This window comes from Bufo bufo, chromosome 2 (genome assembly GCF_905171765.1).
Source record: "Bufo bufo chromosome 2, aBufBuf1.1, whole genome shotgun sequence".
Taxonomy (NCBI): domain Eukaryota; kingdom Metazoa; phylum Chordata; class Amphibia; order Anura; family Bufonidae; genus Bufo; species Bufo bufo.
Genome location: NC_053390.1, coordinates 165906419 through 165926969, shown reverse-complemented (window position 1 = coordinate 165926969; position 20551 = coordinate 165906419). Strand labels below are relative to the sequence as shown.

The 20551-nt window shown below is 44.9% G+C and overlaps 1 protein-coding gene across 4 annotated transcripts in view; it reads right to left on the bottom strand.

Annotated features, from left to right (window-relative positions):
* The window catches only part of YTHDC2 (YTH domain containing 2), a 143393-nt gene that overhangs the window by 70317 nt on the left and 52525 nt on the right, over positions 1–20551 (bottom strand). For all 4 annotated transcript variants that reach the window (XM_040421635.1, XM_040421639.1, XM_040421638.1 and 1 more), the window contains exons 10-12: positions 19706–19813; positions 16925–17073; positions 15014–15149 (exon numbers count right to left, since the gene is read on the bottom strand). In XM_040421635.1, coding sequence (XP_040277569.1) covers positions 15014–15149; positions 16925–17073; positions 19706–19813 — 393 coding nt within the window. The remainder of the gene's footprint in view (positions 1–15013; positions 15150–16924; positions 17074–19705; positions 19814–20551) is intronic.

The window sequence follows — 20551 nt, the reverse complement described above, 5'->3', positions numbered from 1 at the left end:
TGGCATATTGGTTATATAAAATACACAAAATACTGGCACTGCAATCTATCATATATGGCTTCAGGACAATGGACGCAGCCTGTGGTCTGCATTGCCGCTCCTGAGTGTTGTCATCCAGCTTTCCCAGGTTTGTCATTAAAGGGGTTCTCTGGGAATTAAGAAAATGAAAATAGTTAAATATCACTTTATTATAAATATATTCCCAAATACCTTTATTAGTTATAATGGCTTGTTTTCTCTAGGGAGCAATTATTATGAAAAATAAAATGGCCGCCGTCCTATTAGTACAAACAAAACCTGTCCTAAATCACACAGGAGGATAAGTTACTTCACAAGACTGAGCTAAAGAGCTGCCTCATCCTCCTCTCTGCTTTACTTGTGAGGGATTATCATCCTGAATACAGACGATAAGATCTGAATCTCTGTAGGAATGAAGTTCATGAGGAGACGAAGTACAGAGAGGAGGGTGGGATGTGGCTAGGGTTGTTGCGGGTATCGAAATTTCGATACCCAATCGATACTTTTGTCCCGGTATCGATACGATACCGGGATTTCCATTTTTTCGATACTGGGCTGCGTTGCTGCGCAGTCTAGTATCTCTGAACATGAGCGCGCTGCTGTCGGCGCGCTCATGTTCTCTTAGCAGCACAGGAGAGAAGGAAGCAGTCTCTCCCTCCCCCCTGTGCTGCTGCTGCCACCAATGAACGGAAAGAGGGGCGGACGCACTGCGCCACCGTTGATACGACTTTTCCTACACAGAGCGGCGCCCAGCGATGTCCCAGCACTTACCATTATTCCTGAGTGCACCTCCGTTCGCCCGCTGTGCCCCATTACTGTCTCCTCCTGCTCCACATGCTAATTACTATCGGAGAGATGGGGAGGAGACATCAGCTTCTCTAGTGGGCGTTCCTTCTCCCTGCGCTGCGATTGGACAGCGCTACAGCCAGGGAGAAGGAACGCCCACTAGAGAAGCTGATGTCTCCTCCCCATTGCTCCGATAGTAATTAGCATATGGACCAGGAGAGGGACAGTAATGGGGCACTGCGGGTGAACGGAGCGGCGCCCAGGAATAATGGTAAGTGCTGGGACATCTCTGGGCGCCACTCTGTGTAGCCTAATACTTAGTCTGGACTCATATAAAGAAGAAGTATTTAACACATAATACAGGAGGCGAGTGCCGGCAGCAGAATCGCATTGCCGGCACCCTGCCCCTGACAGGGAGCTGCGATCAGCGGCAGTTAACCCCTCAGGTGTGGCTCCTGAGGGGTTAACTGACGCTGATCTGCCAGTACCCACCTCCTGTATTAAGGGGTAATTATCATTGGTGGCGCGTGGCGCAGTGCGCCCCCCCCCCCCTTAAAATCATTGGCACAGTGCCCCCTCCCCCCATTATTAAAATCATTGGTGGCATTATTAAAATTTGGTATTGCAACAACTCTAGATGTGGCTAATGATCATATACAGTCTCCATTACCACAGTCCTGTCTTCTCATGTCTCCTCATGAGTGCCATTCCTACAGAGATTCAGCTGATCTTAAGAATCTTATCAGCTGTATTCAGGATCATAATCCCTGACAAGTAGAGCAGAGAGTATGCCGAGACAGCTCTTTAGCTCAGTGTTGTGAAGTAACAGGACAGTGGCCATTTTATTTCTCCTGATTGATCTCTAGACAATAAAGTAATATTTACGTATTTTCATTTTCTTAATTCTCGGAGAACCCCCCTTAAATAACTAGGCAAATTTGGATTGTAACATTCTAGGAAAGCTGGGTAACGACTGTAACACAGGTCACACCGATCCCCTATTTAGTATATAGACTATAAATATGTATAGTGTCAAGGAAACAATGAGTATGCTTCACGCCCAGTTCAGTCTCCAGCATACCTCCACAATTACACTGCGTGCAGAATTATTAGGCAAATGAGTATTTTGACCACATCATCCTCTTTATGCATGTTGTCTTACTCCAAGCTGTATAGGCTCGAAAGCCTACTACCAATTAAGCATATTAGGTGATGTGCATCTCTGTAATGAGAAGGGGTGTGGTCTAATGACATCAACACCCTATATTAGGTGTGCATAATTATTAGGCAACTTCCTTTCCTTTGGCAAAATGGGTCAAAAGAAGGACTTGACAGGCTCAGAAAAGTCAAAAATAGTGAGATATCTTGCAGAGGGATGCAGCACTCTTAAAATTGCAAAGCTTCTGAAGCGTGATCATCGAACAATCAAGCGTTTCATTCAAAATAGTCAACAGGGTCGCAAGAAGCGTGTGGAAAAACCAAGGCGCAAAAATAACTGCCCATGAACTGAGAAAAGTCAAGCGTGCAGCTGCCAAGATGCCACTTGCCACCAGTTTGACCATATTTCAGAGCTGCAACATCACTGGAGTGCCCAAAAGCACAAGGTGTGCAATACTCAGAGACATGGCCAAGGTAAGAAAGGCTGAAAGACGACCACCACTGAACAAGACACACAAGCTGAAACGTCAAGACTGGGCCAAGAAATATCTCAAGACTGATTTTTCTAAGGTTTTATGGACTGATGAAATGAGAGTGAGTCTTGATGGGCCAGATGGATGGGCCCGTGGCTGGATTGGTAAAGGGCAGAGAGCTCCAGTCCGACTCAGACGCCAGCAAGGTGGAGGTGGAGTACTGGTTTGGGCTGGTATCATCAAAGATGAGCTTGTGGGGCCTTTTCGGGTTGAGGATGGAGTCAAGCTCAACTCCCAGTCCTACTGCCAGTTTCTGGAAGACACCTTCTTCAAGCAGTGGTACAGGAAGAAGTCTGCATCCTTCAAGAAAAACATGATTTTCATGCAGGACAATGCTCCATCACACGCGTCCAAGTACTCCACAGCGTGGCTGGCAAGAAAGGGTATAAAAGAAGAAAATCTAATGACATGGCCTCCTTGTTCACCTGATCTGAACCCCATTGAGAACCTGTGGTCCATCATCAAATGTGAGATTTACAAAGAGGGAAAACAGTACACCTCTCTGAACAGTGTCTGGGAGGCTGTGGTTGCTGCTGCACGCAATGTTGATGGTGAACAGATCAAAACACTGACAGAATCCATGGATGGCAGGCTTTTGAGTGTCCTTGCAAAGAAAGGTGGCTATATTGGTCACTGATTTGTGTTTGTTTTGTTTTTGAATGTCAGAAATGTATATTTGTGAATGTTGAGATGTTATATTGGTTTCACTGGTAAAAATAAATAATTGAAATGGGTATATATTTGTTTTTTGTTAAGTTGCCTAATAATTATGCACAGTAATAGTCACCTGCACACACAGATATCCCCCTAAAATAGCTAAAACTAAAAACAAACTAAAAACTACTTCCAAAAATATTCAGCTTTGATATTAATGAGTTTTTTGGGTTCATTGAGAACATGGTTGTTGTTCAATAATAAAATTAATCCTCAAAAATACAACTTGCCTAATAATTCTGCACTCCCTGTAGTGTTATGCAGCTTTCCAATGATCCTGAAAAGCAAAAGTGCCTAATTTCGCAGCAACATAGGAAGCGGAAATTATAATGGTAAAATTAAGCAGATTTGCCTTTCAGGAGCCCCCATTTGGTTGTGTAAACATTGCTCTCCTGATGCTATATGTGTGTGTACAATGGGATACATTGCTTATACAGGTAGAAGCAGAATATGTAATCAGTAAGATAGTTTCTGCCACATAACGTCTTGTACTGCTGCCACTCTGAGTCAGTGAGGTACAGATGGCTGGTGTTACTACTACTGGTACTGTTGGTACTATGTCTGGCACTATATTTATTTCATATTATTGGCGATACCTCATAAAATGGTTCTTAACATTCACATTATGTCTAATTTATGTTGGCATCATTTTGATAATTTATTATTTTTTTTAGTATGTCAGAAGGTTCAGAATTTTAGAAGCAATTATTGAAAGTTTCAAGAAAATTTCCCAAATCAATTTTTTAGAATTGACATAATAGAAATCACCCATAAATTAACCCATTTTAGAAACTACACTCCTCAAACTATTCAAAACCGATTTTAGAAATGTTTACCCTTTAGGTATTCCACAGGAATAAAAAGAAAAATTGAGGTGAAATTTCAAAATTTCACATTTTTTTTGCAGATTTTCCATTTTAATCAATTTTTTCTTGTAACACATCAAGGGTTAACAACAAAACAAACCTCAATATTTATTACCCCGATTCTGAAGTTTACACAAATTCCCTACAAATAATCGCAAACTGCTTTACGGCACACAGCAGGGCTCAGAAGGCAAGGAGCACCACATTGTTCTGGGAGGGAAGATTTTCATGGAATTGTTTTTGGGCACCAAGTTGCATTTGAAGAGACCCTGGAAACCCCCAAAAAGTGACCACTTGGCTGTGAAAGTGAAAAATTCCTTCTTTTTTTTTTAACAAGAAAATGGTGCTTTAGGCCCAAACTTTATTTTTCACAAGGTATAACAGGAGACTATCACCCCACAATTTGCTACCCATTTTCTCCTGAATACAGTAACATCACATTTGTGGTCTTATATTGCTGTTTGGGGATACGCTTGGGCTCAGAAGGGAAGGAGTGGCATCTGGATTTTTTAACATGGGATTTGCTGAAATAGTTATTAAGAGCCATCATTTTTATTTTTTTTGCAGTTGAAGTGACAAAAAAAAATAGCTGTTTTGGCATAGTACAGTCCTGATCAAAAGTTTAAGACCACTTGAAAAATGGCAAAAAATCATTTAGCATGTCTGGATCTTAACAAGGTTCCAAGTAGAGCTTCAACGTGCAACAAGAAGAAATGGGAGTGAGACAAAACATTTTTTGAGCATTCAATTTAATGAAAACAACGAATAAACTGAAACAGGCTGTTTTTCAGCTGATCAAAAGTTTAGGACCACATGCCTTTAAAAGGCCAAATCTGTGCAAAGATGTGGATTCATTGTCATTTTCTGACAGGTAGTCACACGTTGTGATGGCAAAGGCAAAAAAACTCTCCCTTTTTGAACATGGTCGGGTTGTTGAACTGCATAAGCAGGGTCTCTCAGAGCGCGCCATCACTGCTGAGGTGGGACGCAGTAAGACAGTCATTTGGAATTTCTTAAATGATCCTGAGGGTTATGGAACAAAAAAGTCAAGTGGAAGACCCAAAAAAATGTCATCAGCACTGAGCCGGAGGATCCAATTGGCTGTCCGTCAAGACACTGGACGATCCTCGACCCAAATTAAGGCCCTTACTGGTGCTGGCTGCAGCCCCATAACCATCAGACGGCATCTGAGACTGAAGGGCTTCAAAAACAAAAAACATCTTCAAAGACCTTGTCTCCTTGAACGCCACAGAACTGCTCGTTTGGACTTTGCAAGAGAGCACCAAACATGGGACATTCAAAGGTGGAAGAAAGTTTTATTCTCTTATGAGAATTTTTTTTACCTTGATGGTCCTGATGGTTTCCAACGTTACTGGCATGACAAACAGATCCCACATGAGATGTTTCTACGCGCCACAGTGGAGGGGGCGCCATAATGGTCTGGGGTGCTTTTTTCCTTCAGAGGAACAATGGAGCTTCAGGAAGTGCAGGGGTGTCAAACGGCCGCTGGCTATGTCCAGATGTTGCACAGAGCATTCCGCATGACTGAGGGCCCTCGTCTGTGTGGTAACGACTGGGTTTTTCCACAGAACAACCCTACAGTACACGCATGACAAGGGACTTCTTCCAGGAGAATAACATCACTCTTTTGGCCCATCCTGCGTGTTCCTCTGATCTAAATCCAATTGAGAACCTTTGGGGATGGATGGCAAGGGAAGTTTACAAAAATGGACAACAGTTCCAGACAGTAGATGGCCTTCATGCGGCCGTCTTCACCACAAATGTTCCCACTCACCTCATGGAACGCTTGCATCAAGTGATAAACAATAACGGCGGAGCTACTCATTACCGAGTTCATGTTTGGAAGTTGGATTTCAGTATTTTTTTTTGGGGGGGGGGGGGGGGGTTAGTTTTTTTTTTGGAGGTGTGGTCCTAAACTTTTGATCAGCTGAAAAACAGCCTGTTTCAGTTTATTCGTTGTTTTCATTAAATTGAATGCTCAAAAAATGTTTTGTCTCACTCCCATTTCTTCTTGTTGCATGTTGAAGCTCTACTTGGAACCTTGTTAAGATCCAGCCAGGCCAAATATAAATTTTTGCCATTTTTCAAGTGGTCTTAAACTTTTGATCAGGACTTTATTTAAAACTTTCTTTTTTTTACTTTAATAAAATGCTTTTCATTTTTTTATTTTACACTTTTTCCTATTGATTTCTATTGTAACTGGGGCTGACATAGCTGCCCCAGTTACATGGGGCTGTACAGCATTATAGAGTGCTGTGCAGCCTCACTGCAGGGCTGATCGAGGTCTAAAGAAGCTCCTGCAATCTCCCGGGCCGCATGGTCACAAGACTGCCGGGCCAGGACAGGAAGCAGCATATCGCTTCTTTAGCTGAATACACAGTGCATGTTCAGCACTGTGTATACAGCGATCTAGAAGGCAGGAACACTGAGGAATGGTCAATGACAGCGGGCCCCCAGCTCAGCAGCTACACCTTTCACAGATAAATCACGACCACATGGACATTTGTAGTCTATGGGCGGTCAGGAAGTGGTTAAAGGAAATGTGTCACCAAAATTTTTATCTGCCAGTTAAAACCAGGTAGCAGCACACATCCTTTTTGTCTAACCTCTTTTTATTTTCTATCTACAGATTTATCCGTCTATGTGCCATAGACACAATGGCCAGGAGGGGACTTCATTGACTTCTATGGGTGAGTTTTGTAGGCATGCTCTGTGAACATTGGATCCTAGATTTATCTATCATAATCCTGCCTGTAATGATATCACCACTTTGTATAGATAAGCAGGAAACTGCAGTAAAGCTAGTTTCACACTAGCGGCAAGGAACTCCGGCAGGCTGTTCCGGCGGGTGAACAGCTTGTCTGATCCGTGCTGCTGCTAGTGCACGCGTGCCCCCGGACTACCGCTCCGGCCCCATTAACTATAGTGGGGGCGGGCCGGAGTTCCGGCGGCAGCGCGGCAAACATGCCGAGAGGTGGCAGGAAAAAAATACGACATGTGTGAAAGTACCCTAACGTAATCTGTACAGACTAGGGATGAGCGAACCCGAACTGTACAGTTCGGGTTCGTACCGAATTTTGGTGTGTCCGTGACACGGACCCGAACCCGAACATTTTCGTAAAAGTCCGGGTTCGGGTTCGGTGCTTTCTTGGCGCTTTTTGAAAGGCTGCAAAGCAGCCAATCAACAAGCGTTATACTACTTGCCCCAAGAGGCCATCACAGCCTTGCCTACTATTGGCATGGCTGTGATTGGCCAGTGCAGCATGTGACCCAGCCTCTATATAAGCTTGGGTCACGTAGCGCTGCACGTCACTCTGCTGATTGAAGCATAGGGAGAGGTTGCTGCTGCGACGTTAGGGCGAGATTAGGCAGATTAACTCCTCCAAAAGACTTCATTCTGTGATCGATCTGCAGCTGTGGATCATTGAAGTGCTAATATCGACTTGCTCACTTTTTTGAGGCTGCCCAGAGCGTTTTTAGATCACTTTTTTCTGGGGTGATCGGCGGCCATTTTGTGGCTTGTGGTGCGCCAGCACAAGCTATCACCAAGTGTATTTAACCATCAATAGTGTGGTTATTTTGTGCTATATCCTACATCAGCTGCAGGCTGAGCCTGTGTCACCGAAGTCCATTTAACCATCAACAGTCTGATTATTTTTTGGCCATATACTACATCTGGTGCAGGCTGAGCCTGTGTCACCCAAGTGCATTTAACCATCAATAGTGTGGTTATTTTTTGGCCATATACTACATCAGGGGCAAGTTGAGCCTGTCACCCAGCGCAAAAAAAAACAGGCCTCACATTTCTATTCAACCAAATCTGTACTGTTTTAGCTGGTCAAGTTATTTGTAGTGACCGTAAAAGCACATTTTTTGTTCTGGGTTGAAAAACTATTCCCAAATTTGCCACTCTCAAAATAACTCGTTTCTGCTATATGAGGCCTACTTGAAATCTATCCCAAAAAGGATATTTTACATTGAAGGTGCTGATAGTGTCATTCAGAAAAACCTAAGACACACGCTACCGTGCAGATAGAAGTCTAATTCTGTGATTAAACCTATACCTGTCACACAGCGCAAAAAAAAAAAACAGGCCTCACATTTCTATTCAACCAAATCTGTACTGTTTTAGCTGGTCAAGTTATTTGTAGTGACCGTAAAAGCTAATTTTTTGTTCTGGGTTGAAAAACTATTCCCAAATTTGCCATTCTCAAAATAACTAGTTTCTGCTATATGAGGCCTACTTGAAATCTATCCCAAAAAGGATATCTTGCATTGAAGGTGCTGATAGTGTCATTCAGAAAAACCTAAGACACACGCTACCGTGCAGATAGAAGTCTAATTCTGTGATTAAACCTATACCTGTCACACAGCGCAAAAAAAAACAGGCCTCACATCTCTATTCAACCAAATCTGTACTGTTTTAGCTGGTCAAGTTATTTGTAGTGACCGTAAAAGCACACTTTTTGTTCTGGGTTGAAAAACTATTCCCAAATTTGCCATTCTCAAAATTGTGGTGAACGGGAACAATGAGGAAAACATCTAATAAGGGACGCGTACGCGGACGTGGACATGGTCGTGGTGGTGTTAGTGGACCCTCTGGTGCTGGGAGAGGACGTTGCCGTTCTGCCACAGCCACACGTCCTAGTGAACCAACTACCTCAGGTCCCAGTAGCCAGCAGAATTTACAGCGATATTTGGTAGGGCCCAATGCCGTTCTAAGGATGGTAAGGCCTGAGCAGGTACAGGCATTAGTCAATTGGGTGGCCGACAGTGGATCCAGCACGTTCACATTATCTCCCACCCAGTCTTCTGCAGAAAGCGCACAGATGGCGCATGAAAACCAAGCCCATCGGTCTGTCACATCACCCCCATGCATATCAGGGAAACTGTCTGAGCCTCAAGTTATGCAGCAGTCTCTTATGCTGTTTGAAGACTCTGCTGCCAGGGTTTCCCAAGGGCATCCACCTAGCCCTTCCCCAGGGGTGGAAGAGATAGAATGCACTAACGCACAACCACTTATTTTTCCTGATGATGAGGACATGGGAATACCACCTCAGCACGTCTCTGATGATGACGAAACACAGGTGCCAGCTGCTGCGTCTTTCTGCAGTGTGCAGACTGAACAGGAGGTCAGGGATCAAGACTGGGTGGAAGACGATGCAGGGGACGATGAGGTCCTAGACCCCACATGGAATGAAGGTCGTGCCACTGACTTTCACAGTTCGGAGGAAGAGGCAGTGGTGAGACCGAGCCAACAGCGTAGCAAAAAAGGGAGCAGTGGGCAAAATCAGAACACCCGCCGCCAAGAGACTCCGCCTGCTACTGACCGCCGCCATCTGGGACCGAGCACCCCAAAGGCAGCTTCAAGGAGTTCCCTGGCATGGCACTTCTTCAAACAATGTGCTGACGACAAGACCCGAGTGGTTTGCACGCTGTGCCATCAGAGCCTGAAGCGAGGCATTAACGTTCTGAACCTTAGCACAACCTGCATGACCAGGCACCTGCATGCAAAGCATGAACTGCAGTGGAGTAAACACCTTAAAAACAAGGAAGTCACTCAGGCTCCCCCTGCTACCTGTTCTGCTGCCGCTGCCTCGGCCTCTTCTGCTGCTGCCGCCGCCTCGGCCTCTTCGTCCGCCTCTGGAGGAACGTTGGCACCTGCCGCCCAGCAAACATGGGATGTACCACCAACACCACCACCTGCGTCACCAAGCATCTCAACCATGTCACACGGCAGCGTTCAGCTCTCCATCTCACAAACATTTGAGAGAAAGCGTAAATTCCCACCTAGCCACCCTCGATCCCTGGCCCTGAATGCCAGCATTTCTAAACTACTGGCCTATGAAATGCTGTAATTTAGGCTGGTGGACACACACAGCTTCAAACAGCTCATGTCGCTTGCTGTCCCACAGTATGTTGTAACCAGCCGCCACTACTTCTCCAAGAGAGCCGTGCCTTCCCTGCACAACCAAGTGTCCGATAAAATCAAGTGTGCACTGCGCAACGCCATCTGTGGCAAGGTCCACCTAACCACAGATACGTGGACCAGTAAGCACGGCCAGGGACGCTATATCTCCCTAACTGCACACTGGGTAAATGTAGTGGCGGCTGGGCCCCAGGCGGAGAGCTGTTTGGCGCACGTCCTTCCGCCGCCAAGGATCGCAGGGCAACATTCTTTGCCTCCTGTCTCCTCCTCCTCCTACTCAGCTTCCTCCTCCTCTTCTTCCACCTGCTCATCCAGTCAGCCACACACCTTCACCACCAACTTCAGCACAGCCCGGGGTAAACGTCAGCAGGCCGTTCTGAAACTCATATGTTTGGGGGACAGGCCCCACACCGCACAGGAGTTGTGGCGGGGTATAGAACAACAGACCGACGAGTGGTTGCTGCCGGTGAGCCTCAAGCCCGGCCTGGTGGTGTGCGATAATGGGCGAAATCTCGTTGCAGCTCTGGGACTAGCCGGTTTGACGCACATCCCTTGCCTGGCGCATGTGCTGAATTTGGTGGTGCAGAAGTTCATTCGCAACTACCCCGACATGTCAGAGCTGCTGCATAAAGTGCGGGCCGTCTGTTCGCGCTTCCGGCGTTCACACCCTGCCGCTGCTCGCCTGTCTGCGCTACAGCGTAACTTCGGCCTTCCCGCTCACCGCCTCATATGCGACGTACCCACCAGGTGGAACTCCACCTTGCATATGCTGGACAGACTGTGCGAGCAGCAGCAGGCCATAGTGGAGTTTCAGCTGCAGCACGCACGGGTCAGTAGCACTGCGGATCAGACACACTTCACCACCAATGACTGGGCCTCCATGCGAGACCTGTGTGCCCTGTTGCGCTGTTTCGAGTACTCCACCAACATGGCCAGTAGCGATGACGCCGTTATCAGCGTTACAATACCACTTCTATGTCTCCTTGAGAAAACACTTAGGGCGATGATGGAAGAGGAGGTGGCCCAGGAGGAAGAGGAGGAAGAGGGGTCATTTTTAGCACTTTCAGGCCAGTCTCTTCAAAGTGACTCAGAGGGAGGTTTTTTGCAACACCAGAGGCCAGGTACAAATGTGGCCAGACAGGGCCCACTACTGGAGGACGAGGAGGACGAGGATGAGGAGGAGGTGGAGGAGGATGAGGATGAAGCATGTTCACAGCGGGGTGGCACCCAAAGCAGCTCGGGCCCATCACTGGTGCGTGGCTGGGGGGAAACACAGGACGATGACGATACGCCTCCCACAGAGAACAGCTTGTCCTTACCTCTGGGCAGCCTGGCACACATGAGCGACTACATGCTGCAGTGCCTGCGCAACGACAGCAGAGTTGCCCACATTTTAACGTGTGCGGACTACTGGGTTGCCACCCTGCTGGATCCCCGGTACAAAGACAATGTGCCCACCTTACTTCCTACACTGGAGCGTGATAGGAAGATGCGCGAGTACAAGCGCACGTTGGTAGACGCGCTACTGAGAGCATTCCCAAATGTCACAGGGGAACCAGTGGAAGCCCAAGGCGAAGGCAGAGGAGGAGCAAGAGGTCGCCAACGCAGCTGTGTCACGGTCAGCTCCTCTGAGGGCAGGGTTAGCATGGCAGAGATGTGGAAAAGTTTTGTCAACACGCCACAGCTAACTGCACCACCACCTGATACGGAACGTGTTAGCAGGAGGCAACATTTCACTAACATGGTGGAACAGTACCTGTGCACACCCCTCCACGTACTGACTGATGGTTCGGCCCCATTCAACTTCTGGGTCTCCAAATTGTCCACGTGGCCAGAGCTAGCCTTTTATGCCTTGGAGGTGCTGGCCTGCCCGGCGGCCAGCGTTTTGTCTGAACGTGTATTCAGCACGGCAGGGGGCGTCATTACAGAGAAACGCAGCCGCCTGTCTACAGCCAATGTGGACAAGCTGACGTTCATAAAAATGAACAAGGCATGGATCCCACAGGACCTGTCCATCCCTTGTGCAGATTAGATATTAACTACCTCCCCTTAACAATATATTATTCTACTCCAGGGCACTTCCTCATTCAATACTATTTTTATTTTCATTTTACCATTATATTGCGGGGCAACCGAAAGTTAAATGAACCTCTCCTCTGTCTGGGTGCCGGGGCCTAAATGTGTGACAGTGGCCTGTTCCAGTGGTGGGTGACAAGAAGCCTGATTCTCTGATATGACATGAAGACTGATTCTGCGCTGACATAAGGCCAGATTCTCTGTTACGGGACCTCTCTCCTCTGCCTGGGTGCCTGGGCCTAAATATGTGACAGTGGCCTGTTCCAGTGGTGGGTGACGTGAAGCCTGATTCTCTGCTATGACATGAAGACTGATTCTGCGCTGACATAAGGCCAGATTCTCTGTTACGGGACCTCTCTCCTCTGCCTGGGTGCCTGGGCCTAAATGTGTGACAGTGGCCTGTTCCAGTGGTGGGTGACGTGAAGCCTGATTCTCTGCTATGACATGAAGACAGATTCTGTGCTGACATAAGGCCAGATTCTCTGTTACGGGACCTCTCTCCTCTGCCTGGGTGCCTGGGCCTAAATATGTGACAGTGGCCTGTTCCAGTGGTGGGTGACGTGAAGCCTGATTCTCTGCTATGACATGAAGACTGATTCTGCGCTGACATAAGGCCAGATTCTCTGTTACGGGACCTCTCTCCTCTGCCTGGGCCTAAATGTGTGACAGTGGCCTGTTCCAGTGGTGGGTGACGTGAAGCCTGATTCTCTGCTATGACATGAAGACTGATTCTGCGCTGACATAAGGCCAGATTCTCTGTTACGGGACCTCTCTCCTCTGTCTGGGTGCCGGGGCCTAAATATGTGACAGTGGCCTGTTCCAGTGGTGGGTGACGTGAAGCCTGATTCTCTGCTATGACATGAAGACTGATTCTGCGCTGACATGAAGCCAGATTCTCTGCTATGGCATGAAGAGACTGATTCTCTGCTGACATGAAGCCAGATTCTTTGCTATGGCATGAAGAGACTGATTCTCTGCTGACGTGAAGCCAGATTCTCTGCTATGGGACCTCTGTCCAATTGATATTGGTTCATTTTAATTTTTTTAATTTTTATTTTAATTCATTTCCCTTTCCACATTTGTTTGCAGGGGATTTACCTACATGTTGCTGCCTTTTGCAGCCCTCTAGCTCTTTCCTGGGCTGTTTTACAGCCTTTTTAGTGCCCAAAAGTTCGGGTCCCCATTGACTTCAATGGGGTTCGGGTCCGGGACGAAGTTCGGTTCGGGTTCGGATCCCGAACCTGAACATTTCCGGGAAGTTCGGCCGAACTTCTCGAACCCGAACATCCAGGTGTTCGCTCAACTCTAGTACAGACAAAAAAATGGTACCAATTATTAGGCTTAGGCTACTTTTACACTCGCGTTTGGTGCGGATCCTTCATGTATCTGCACAAACGGATCTGTTCAGATAATACAACCGTCTGCATCCGTTCAGAACAGATCCGTTTGTATTATCTTTAACATTGCCAAGACAGATGCGTCTTGAACACCACTGAAAGTCAATGGAGGACGGATCCGTTTTCTATTGTGCCAGATTGTGTCAGAGAAAACGGATCCGTCCCCATTGACTTACATTGTGTGTCAGAATGGATCCGTTTGGCTCAGTTTCGTCAGACGGACACTGAAACGCTGAATGGATCTCACAAACGGAAAGCCAAAACACTAGTGTGAAAGTAGCCTTAGGGGCCAGTGCAAAAACTGCAAGATTTCATGTCTCTTGTTCCAATACAGATATTGACACAGAAAATAACATTAAAAAAAAATCGGTAAAAAGATATCAAACATAAAAACGTGATTTAAATAATAGGTTATTTTATGATTACACATTCCTTTTAAAAGGGAATGTATCAACTATATTTGTTACTAATTAAAACTAGATATAGCGACATGTTCTTTATTCTCTTTTTATTTATTTCATGATTATGGGAGCTGCCATGGACCATAGCAACCAGAAGTCTGAAGATGACCCATTGGCTCCCAGATATGCTTTATAACTTATTCAGAGGTCATTGCGCAGGGATGTAGGTGATCACTTATTGTGAATGAATGGTGGACCCTGTGTTATCTATACATTGTTACCTGTCAATGTAATCCTTCCTGTGATAACAAGATGACTGCTGAAAAGTGATATCTAAGGGATGGGACATGTCAGTATATTATAAGGCTCAGAGGCCAGTGTGAAAGCTGAAGCTCTAGTTTTTTTTTATATATATATATATATATATATATATATATATATATATATATATATATATATAGATCGTGGCATTGATAATAAAATAATCGAAAACACTTGAAAAAAAAGTTTAACATAAAAACTTGATTCAAAAGGGTAATCCAATCTGATACTCTTATGTTATATGCAGAAGATATGCCCAAAAGGCTAAAGAATAAAAGTTCCATCTCCCATCTCTAGAGCGGGACCCTACTAACTCATTGAGAGGTGGTAGGAGCTATGAAAACAGCCAAACAGGCTGAGCTGCATTGTTTACATAGCTTCTATTCAAGTGAATGGGAATTATGGAAAGAGTGCAGCATGGTGGCAAAAAGGCCAGCACTCCATAGAACCATAAAAATGTCAACAAACCACATAGCAAAAGACGTACATAAGAATAATCATGTCCCGCAACTCATGTGGCCAGCACAGCGTAGCTTGCCATTTCCATAACTCCCATTCATACCACAGAGATCTTTCCTGCTTCCATAGCTCCAATCAACTCTGGTCGTCACATCCAGGTGGGACGAGGTCAGGGGACACATACAGAGATGGGAATACATCTTTGAACAGAAAGCCATTTACTAAAGATGTACTTATTTTGCTATATTTTAGCACAAACTGGTCATACAGGTAGCAAGACAGAATGTAATGGTACCACCAAAAGTACATTTTATTAAACAACATGTAAACTTACCACTGACATTCTCTGTCAGTATCAATTGAAAAAGTTGAGCAAACGCATCTATATCTCGGTGAAGCCAAATATCAGAAAGACAAGAGTCCATTTCCTTCATCAGCCAGGGCTCCAGACAATTCACATCTTTCTCAGTCTTAAAACATAGAGATAGAAAGCAGTTAAAGTTAGAAAGCAGTTACATACAGTATTTGCCTTTCATCGTGGCTTTACTAAAGCAATCAAGTCACTTTTATTGACTAACTATGACTATACTATGTATCAGAATTAAAGGGAAATTATCGGGGCAGATTGGCCATAGACCCTACAGGGAAATTTCCTGGTGGGCCGATGCTCCAGGGGGCCACCCAAGTCATCCTCTCTGCCATTGACCGGGTACATAATGAGCTCTCAACAGTAATTAATGCTGTAAAAATCAGGTATTCATGTACCCAGCCAGCGACCGCACCCTCCCAAATTCAACTGTTGTGGCCCGCACCTCACCTCCTAAGCCTACAGCTTTATAGACAACTGGAAGATGAGGACAGAAGATGGTAGCTATTGATAGCCACCACAGAGGGCCAGCTTTTGGGGCGGTATATTGTGCTACAATGTGTTATTTGGTTCTGCTGGGTTGGTATTTTGCACTATGGTATTGTTGACGCCACCTACTTGTGTTGCCCTGCCTTCTGTTAATCTGAACCTGCCTACAAAATGGGGACAGTTTTAGTTTTTTTCCAGGGCCACTTTAAAGAGGACCTTTCATGGGTCCAGAGATTATGAAATAACTAGCAGGATATGTAGGGCATAGAGCACTGATGTAATATGGCTTACTAGTTTGTCTGGACGCCGCTCACGGTCGCCCGCTGTGCTCCCCTGCAATTTTCCCAGCTGGTATGCTAATGAATAGCATCGTTACAGGGAGGAGGAAACTGCCCTGTTTCTCAATAGGCGTGTCCTTCTCCCGGGCTGTAGCGTGGTCCAATCACAGCAGAGAGCGTCACAGCCAGGGACAAGGCAAGTTTTTTTTTCTCTCTGGCTGTGACTCTCTCCGCTGTGATTGGACCACACTACAGCCCGGGAGAAGGACACACCCATTGAGAAACAGGGCAGTCTCCTCCTCCCTGTACCGATGCTATTCATTAGCATACCATCCGGAAAAACCGCCCCTGAACACTTTTTTATGAAATGTTAACAGGTTCTAAATGACTGTATGTGCAGATTATTTTGTAAGATACCATTTCCCTTGCCAAAGGGGTGTATCCTTTGGACAATGTGAGAGTGTGCAGTGACATACCCCAACCTGGTAATGGCCATTTAGCAATATATTCATTAATTTTTAGTAGGAACAATAAAGGAATGGAAAACACAGAGTTCTTAGATGCTGCACAATTGTTATATTATGGGGCAAAGAATTATGTACTAAGTACCCTATTAGACCACACCATTTTAGGACAATTATTGGGATCAAGCTTTTATAAGAACAGTTCCAGATAATTGGGCTGTAGAATTGAGTAGATGATCAGCCAATGATGAGCAATCACTTATTTGTCGGCTGATGGCAATCTTTCATCAGGATAAAAGATCATCTCCCTGTGTAATCAGGCATGGGATGCTGATAGTCAATAGAACTGAATGAGGGAGGAATGACAGATAGCAAGCGTTCCTCCGATATTCCGTTTGCATTGGCCTGTGTGATCAGGCAGCTGCAAATGAGGGCTGACAGATGTATTATCATTCATCGTGCAGTGTAATACAGCCTTAAAACACACATGTAAGGAGAGGGGGCAGATACTTCTTTAAACTTCCATTACCACTGAAAACAAAATAAATGTCCTTTGTCAATGTACTTGGTACTGAAGCAGCATACACTTTCACAACAGAAAATGTATGAAAGACAATCTAGTTTTATATAGGCTAAATAGACCATACCAACTGACTGAAAACAGTGTCCCCTCCATCATCCAGCAAATCATAGTCCTCAGTGATGTTGGTGACGCTTCTTTGTCTTTGGGTGTTACTCTTTAGGCTGTTCTCTTTTGCTGAATGCCATTCAGACAGGGTTGTCTTTTGCTTGTCCTCTGGTAACACAACAAAAGCATATTGTATATGAATATCAGGTTCTAGATATTCTTTTACTTGACCTATGAAAATACATATATGCTGGCACATGAATGAACCCTATGTTCAGCTTACAAAAATGTCTTAGCCTCACGCCAAGACTTAGTTTTACTCAAAAAATGCTTATTGGATAAGTTCCATGACTTTTAAAAGAAGAACTGGCTTTGTTTTTTTTATTGTCCTGATTGCTAACTTTTCAGAATGGCTCCATGGCTCAGGAATAAGATACAAGAGGTGTTCCCTTTCAGTAATGAATACTGCCAACCATCCTTTCCCTAAGTTGGCCACTGTCTCATCACAGCAAAATGCACTACTCACAAAAAGTTAGGGATATTTGTCTTGTGGGTGAAATTTCAGGATGAACCTAAAATGCACTCTAACCTTTACAGGTGAACTTAATGTGACCTTATCTAAACTGTTGAATGCACATGTCCAACTATTCAAGGTTTCACAACTTTTTGCACAAAAGGCAAAATTCACAACAGGTGTTTGATCCATGAATCGCCCAATACATTTCCTGGTTCAATCAGAATTGGTGCTTAAACAGTCCTCCTCATCATGCTGTTCACATTTTGGCATCATGACACGAAGAAAATAACTAACAATTGATCAACGGGACCTCGCCATTGCAAGGCTTCAAGCAGGATGTTCTTAGACGGAAGTGGCCACTGAGCTTAGTGTCACAAAGTGTCATCAGCAGTTTGCAACTGAGATACAGAGAGACTGGAAGACTCACAGAAAGGCATAGAAGTAGACATCCTTTGGCCACATCCCACAGACCATTCGAAACTGTTTACATCAGCATGGTCTGCGTGCTAGACGACCTGCAAGGGTACCTGACCACACCACCAGACACAGGCATCATCGTCTTGCATGGGCCAGGGAGAATCTACGCTGGACGAGGGACCAGTAGGCCTCAGTGCTGTTCACTGATGAAAGTTGATTCACGATGAGCAGAAATGATGGCTGCCAACGATGTTGGAGACACCAAGAAGAGCGCTATTCATCAGCCACTGTTTGCCTTTGGTGGTGGTGGTGTTACAGTGTGGGCAGATGTGTGCAGTAATTGTGCCTCTGAATGAACAACACAGGCCTAATTTCATCTTCATGTTCTGCCATTTCCTTTATTATTTCTACTAGAAGTTATGAATAAATTGCTATTAGTCTTCAGTAAGGGTACAGAGGGGTGGTAACCAGTTGGGGGGGTGTACCTGCACAGACTCACTCTATCCAATCAGTGCTGCCATTTTCAGACTGTGCAGGTACACTCCCCCAACTGGTTACCAACCCCCCTGTACTCTTAGTGCAGACTGCTAGCAATTCATTAATAACTTCTAGTAGATTTAATAAAGGAATGGCACAATATAGAGCCATAAGAATAGATGCTCCAGAATTGTTATTACATGGGGAATGCATGTAGCTATTAAAACAGATATGTCAGGAGTGGTGAAAGGTCCTCTTTAAAGGGGTATTCTCATCAACAGTTTTCATACTTACCTGCGGTGAGCGCGACGTTCACTTCCTGGATTCGGCTGGGCGGGCTCAGTCAGCTTGATTGACATCTTCTCCCGGCCGGGCGCCGTCTTCAATGTGCACGCCGCCACGCATGTGCGATGGTGACTTATTCCTGGCCTGTATAGTACAGAGCTGGCGTGCGCGTTCGAGGCTCTGTACTATACTAGCCAGGAAGAAGTCATCATGGCGCATGCGCGACGGCGTGCGCGTTCAGGACATTGCGCGGCCCAGCCAGGAGAAAATATTCAGTGTTCTGCGCAACGGGATTCGACAAGCGAGAGGTGGCCGTAACCAGGGGAGACGAAAGACAACAATCAGGTAAGAGGGGACTTATTTTCTCAAAAAGGGTGGGAATTGGGTAATAAAATGTATTTACAAAAATGATCACTGTCAAATCATTAACAGATTTAACAGTGATCATTGTGATGGGAATACCCCTTTAACTCTGTACCTCCGAACCTCAGACCTGAGGGATGCCATGCCTCAGCAGACAATAAATTGACTTATGAACAACATGAGACGTCATTGTTCAGCCTTTAATTGATACTCAAGGCCACATGACCAAGTTATTGAGACGTTGACACTGTTGTTGGCTTTTGTTTCAATAAATTATTTGAGATGAGGAGATCACCATTGCATGCTTTTACTTAAATGCCCTACTTTCATGATATAATATCACTGTAGCGTGAACTTTTTACATTTTCATAAATTTCACCCGAAAGCCAAATATCCCTAACGTTTTGTGAGTAGTGTATATTGTGCGACATTTACCACAACGTTCTGTGAGACTGTTCTCTCCTAAAGAGCCCACTTCTTCCTACCACCTCTCACCAATCTCCTCAACCTCTTTCACCGTTCTGTTGAGATGATACTTCTCAGTCACTGCAGCACTCTGTGTAGCAACCAAGAGAGAATGTAGCCACAGTCATAAGGGAGAACATTCTGTGTGTGGCAGAGACTATAAGTGGATTCTAGGCATATACTCATTTTGGATATAATATTTAGTAAAAAAAAGTTTCATGCAGTTATTCCATAACAACTATTAGTATTAAGCTACTCTCAAGTTACTGTACTTACCACACTGCTTCTCTTTCTTGTATTTCAGCATATCCTTATTTGTGTAGCCCGTGGATCTTAAAATATCTTCTAAAAACATTTCTTTTACTTCAAAAGGTCGTCCTTGTACTTAAAGTAACAGAAACATAACAATAGCGCACATGTTAAATTAATTAACACTTTTGGAGGAATTTATCAAAGTCTCTACGACAGTTTTCTGGCACATGAAAGGTACAAGTTCTGGGCGTGGAGCACTTTGAAAAAAAGTCACAACTCTGCACATTCTTATGCCGCTCTTGTTGTGGTTTGTGAGGAGCCAGCTTCCCGTGACCATAAACTAGAAACTGGTGTAAATTACAGCACAAATCTGCCGGAGAATTGCTTTACTGGCAAAAAAAAAATCCTGACAAATTTGAGTCATCTTACTCCAAAGCACTTCTGATTGTGACTGCTGTAAGAAAAAACACTATCTTTTGTAAATAAAGTTAATACATTCACCTTAACACCTTAAGGACACAGACATTTTTCACCTTCGGGACCAGGCCATTTTTAGCAATTCTGACATGTCACTTTGTGGTGATAACTTTAAAACGCTTTTACTTATCCAGGCCATTCTGAGATTGTGTGCTCGTCACATATTGTACTTCATGACAGTGGCAAAATATTTCATTTTTGTGCGATTGTCTTAGGTAGGGCCTCATTTTTTACGGGATGAGGTGACAGTTAGATTGGTACTATTTGGGGGGGCAGAAGCCTTTTTGATAACTTGGTGTTGCACTTTTAGTAATGTAAGGTGACCAAAAAATTTTTATTTCATTTTTTTGACGGTGTTCACCTGAGGGGTTAGGTCATGTGATATTTTTATAG